At 43.0% G+C, this 4,962-nt stretch overlaps 1 protein-coding gene across 1 annotated transcript; it reads right to left on the reverse strand.

Annotated features, from left to right (window-relative positions):
* Nucleotides 1-708: 708 nt before the first annotated feature.
* LOC139556343 (putative nuclease HARBI1) lies at nucleotides 709-2,735 on the reverse strand. Its single transcript, XM_071370203.1, has 4 exons — nucleotides 2,601-2,735; nucleotides 1,948-2,502; nucleotides 1,555-1,666; nucleotides 709-1,460 (listed from the first exon to the last, which is right to left on the reverse strand). Exons 2-4 carry the CDS (start codon nucleotides 2,014-2,016, stop codon nucleotides 1,090-1,092), a joined length of 552 nt encoding a protein of 183 aa, XP_071226304.1. The 5' UTR covers nucleotides 2,017-2,502; nucleotides 2,601-2,735; the 3' UTR covers nucleotides 709-1,089.
* Between the last annotated feature and the right edge of the window lie 2,227 nt (nucleotides 2,736-4,962).

The raw sequence follows: 4,962 nt of genomic DNA on the forward strand, positions 1-4,962 counted from the left end.
GATATCTTGGTGATCCTGGCTCAATTGATCCGTAATCCGGTTGCACTAAAGATGGATAGGGGGCAGGAGGATATGTTATGGTATAAATTACCATGGAGATTTATTCTGTGGAGCTAGCCTGCTCCAGACCAGGCTAAATTCCAGGATCTATTTAATCTCATCCCTAATGTCAGTCAGCAGTCACCACAAATGGAAACCAATAGTTATTTCACTGCTCACTATACATTGTTATCACATATAACTAGACCCACTGTTATTATTTAAACGTTTGTGATCATTAATTTCAATGATTTTGGATAAAAAATGATTTTTAGATGATGTTGCTATCATTAGATAATTTACAGTTTCCCATAGACTATAAGGCTATATATAAAATGATAGAATATTAGGGCCACAGAGGGGAAAAAAACACAAGTCATAATATTGTAACCAGTTGTTTTAAAGGAGGACAGTTGTTAAAATGACAGATGTGGGGCATTTCGTGAAATTGTACTTCAGTATGGTTTCATAAACAAAAACATGCTGATGTGCCAGAATATTAAGTATCACATTGTCATAAGTATCAAAACTGTAAAAACAATATGTAGCTTTTCTGCAGAAAGAACCAGCCTCATAAATTTATGACTTTATCCTTTTTCTTCAGTGTGGCCCTAGTACTCTGTCATATAAACAAATACACATTCCATATGAATATAAAAACACAATGTGTAACATTATGTTCCTTTATTGAATAAGGACAAAACAAAGCAGGTAAACCATCAGCTCCTTTCGAAACTGAAGTCACAGTGACTCTACAAGATGGAAAGCACAGAATCCAAGCATATTATACAAAATGATACATACACATTCAAAGGTCTGTATATAACACACCCTGCATGTCTGCACACTAAAATAAATGCAGGACAAATCCATACACATCAACTGAACAGACAAATGAATGGATGCAGTAGCCTCCCTGCAGCCTTGTATTACACACAGTATACCGCACAAACATCATAAGAGGCCAAATTCGTCAAAAAACGAACCCAAAAAAACCCAAATTCCTCTGCCACCGCAGGACATATTTAACCAAAATTGAAAGCACACATACTAACTAAAATAATTCAACACATATTGGTCCCTCAGCAGCCGACCACTGTCGTCATCAGGGAAGATTGCCGGATTGTCCCAGTCCATGGCTGGTGGCACTCTGGGGGCCCTCTCCTTCCTCAGGCAGGCCACATTGTGGAGGACAGCACAAGCCACAGTAATATCACATGCCCTAACAGGGCTGACCCTTAATTTGTGAAGGCAGTGAAAGCGTGCCTTCAGGAGGCCAAAGGTCATTTCAACTCTGGCCCTGGTCCTGGCATGGGCATGGTTGTAGGCCTGCTGTGCTTCCTGGGGGTCTGTGAAAGGTGTCAGGAGAAAAGGCTGGCAGCCATACCCCCTGTCTCCCAGCAACACACCAGAGAATTCACCTGTCAACACAAAATCTCATCATTACTACCTCATAAACACAGTGATATTCTTGACACAGCCATGATGGTTATAAATAGGGGTTGTGTGGCTTACCTTGTGATAGGCACTGATAGATTTCAGAGGCCCGAAAGATTCTGGAGTCATGGACTGAGCCAGGCCATTTTGCCACAACATTGCTGATCACACAGTCAGCATTGCAGACCATCTGAAATCATAAGATGAGGAATATTACACCAATCAATGCACATCACTGGCAATGCAGAGTGTTCGTCAATGGACAATATCAAAAAGTTATGTTCACCTGAACATTAATGCTGTGAAAGGATTTCCTATTCACAAAATCGGCCTCATGGGCACCTGAGGGGGCTTTTATCCTTATGTGTGTGCAGTCCACTGCACCAATGACATTGGGGAAACCTGTCACACAAAGTAATGAGTATCCTACTATGTGTTAACAGTTGTCCTGTAATTTGTAGATCCTCTTACCTGCAATCCTATAGAACTCCTCTTTGATGTCACAGAGTCTTCTGTGGCCAGGGAAGGAGATGAAGACATCTGCTAATGCTTTGATAGCCAGACACACACTCCTTATTGTGCGGCAAATTGTGGCCTTGTTCAGCTGTTCTGCATCCCCCACTGAGTACAGGAAGGCTCCACTAGCAAAAAAGCGCAAGGCCACACAAACCATTTGCTCCACACTCAGTGCATGGCTCCGTGCAGTGCGGTGCTTAATCCTGGGACCCAGTAGTCTGCATAGATACCTGATGCCATCTGCAGAAAACCTGTATCTTTCATATAGATGGTCATCAGGGAAGGCCAGTGGGTCCAACCGGTCCCTGAAGACCCTTTCTCGCCTGAAGGCTCTCCTCAGCACAAGTGCTTCTTCATCCACCACATCTCGCACGAATGGGCATGCCATTGTCAGAGCAGAAAGGAACACACAATTTTGGGCCTTCATATAGGCTAGTGGCCACACCTGGTGCTGGGGGGGTGGGCAAAAGAGGGCGATGCCTTATAACGATGACTTGGTTGTACTGATTGCTGGGAAAATAAAAAAAACCTTAGAAAGATGCCACCGTCCTGTGTGCTCACAATAAGAGCTCATATGTCATGGCTCACTTGACTTTACGAGAATATACCTAATTTTTATTTTGAGCTGTGTCATCTTCTTGGAGCTGGGGGAGGAAAGAAAAATAATGATTAATACATTTGTGTTACAGTTAGCATACAGTGTACATTGAAGGCATATCTCACCTCCCTCTCAAGTTTTTTTATTTCAAGGTCCAGTTTCCTAATTGTCCTCTTTTTTATTTCGGACTCCAGTGCAAGATTTTCCATCTTTTTCTTCTTGTACTGAATGTCTATGTCTGCCAGTTCTATTTGGCGCCGGAGGTGGTTGCCATACAACTTTCTGATAGCTTGTGAGCTCTGTGAACACAATACAATTAGCGCAGCTGGAATTTGGCAGGATGTGGTGTCCTTTTATTAATACGCACTATGTTGCCAGGCTGGTTTTCCCACTGTATAGCATCTGGGTCCTGTAAAAGAAATTAGATTTTTTGATTTTGATGAGGACTCCTCACCATTGTAGAGTAAATAGTACTTTCACAGTCTTAACATGATACCTCATGCCTTCTGGAATACAGAGAGATGGTCTCCTCCTCATCATCGTCTCCATCATGTGCTGTTGCTGCTGCACTGGGGCCTTCACCCTATCACATTTAATCGGATTCATATTGAAGCTAGTAGACAAGACATGCCAGGCCTACAGTATGCCTTTGATGGAGTACTCACTGGATCAGCATCGTCTGGTGCTTGTGCTGGTGGCTCTAACAGGAACACAGTGCTGCCAGACACTGCAAGGCAATAGGTAAACCAAAGTCAGACAGTCCAAATTGATTCAATATGAATGTGGTTGTATCCCATGTAGAGATGGAAGGACATACCTTGAATGAAGCGGGTGGCATCTTGGGAGGAACCTATGCTCGTCTCTTTCCCCCCAGGGATCCCCTCTAAGACGGGCCTGCCTTTATTTAGCTCCAAGGCCATGTCCTCTGCTGGGGTAAGGTCAGCCTTTGGTGACCCACCACCCGTGCCTTGTCTGTGGGTATTCTTTTTCACTGCTAAAACAGTACAGACAATGTGTGAGCAGGCACCTTCTGGGTACAATATATGCTTGTGCTTTGTTAAATATTAGTCAGGGACCATACCATTCTGCAGAATGTTCTTGTATTTGATTTTGACCTGCTGCCATGTCCGTTTTGGCCCGTTCATGTTTAATCTACACACACACACACACACACACACACACACACACACACACACACACACATTTAATGGAGTCACACTGCAAAAAATTACTTGGTATTTTTGTCTTGTTTTCAGTAAAAATATCAAAAAATTTATCATAGCTTTATACAGTGTGATGGAGTTACTTTACACAATTTCACTCATATCTGCAGTGCATTTCAATTAAAAATTTAACCGTTTCATAATTACAGTACAACTGCATTTTTGGAGATGTGAATTAAATATTTGAATTGTAATTGTGATGTTTCAGCGGAGCGGTGAGTGTGTAATTGTGCACTACTTACGCATTCAGGCGGTCTGCAATACTTTGCCACGCTTTTTCTCTTTGCTTTATCACTGTGGCGGTGTTGCCTTTCTTCTTAATTATATCTTTTACCTCCTCGTATGCCTCCATGAGGATTTGTGCTTCCGACGGGGAAAAGTACGCGGCTCTAGTTGCCATGGTAAATCAGTTAATCTGTGATCTGTGGCGGGGTCTATTTGAGTGAGCCGTGAGCGCGCACCTATCCAGGATTGGTTTCACCTGGCTTAATGAATCCGTGTCTGCTCATCCTGGCTTGGTCTTTGTGCAACCAATTAAGCCTGGACGCACATGTTTTGGCTTCATTGAGCTCAGCTGAGTCATTTATCCCGGATGTCTTAATTCTACTTTTGTGCAACAGGCCCCAGGTCTGTTCACGTTGTTTGTTATTTTGTAGTTTATTCAAGTGTTCTTCGTGTTCGTCTTTATTTAATAAATTCATTATGTATTCAACCCACGCTGCATATTGGTCCGATCCTTCTCGCCTCTCCTCGTCCGATGAGGAGGACGAAATAGACGAGTGTTACAGTTAGAATGTGTTTGCATTCTAGAAATCGTCAGGGAGGTACTCAGATCCAGAATCTAACGTCCGTAGGCGTGGCGTAGCATTTGGGTAGCAAGGAGTTTGGGTAGCAGGCAACTGCAGTGCTGCTTCAGTATCAATCCCAGCACAGTCCTCCCTGGCTCTCATGGAACAGACAGTCAGTCCACTCTATTATATCAGTTCTGGTCACCAGTCTGCTGCTGTCAAGTACAGTGCACTCCGGAATTGACTGTGAATTAACTTTAAATAATCATTGTGTGAATGCTCACTGTCTGATTGGATAGAAAACATTCACTGCAAGAACAACTCTAGCTTCAGTAGCCAGCTGGCAGTAACTGTGGTTACA

The sequence above is a fragment of the Salvelinus alpinus genome, chromosome 27 (genome assembly GCF_045679555.1).
Source record: "Salvelinus alpinus chromosome 27, SLU_Salpinus.1, whole genome shotgun sequence".
Classification (NCBI taxonomy): Eukaryota; Metazoa; Chordata; class Actinopteri; order Salmoniformes; family Salmonidae; genus Salvelinus; species Salvelinus alpinus.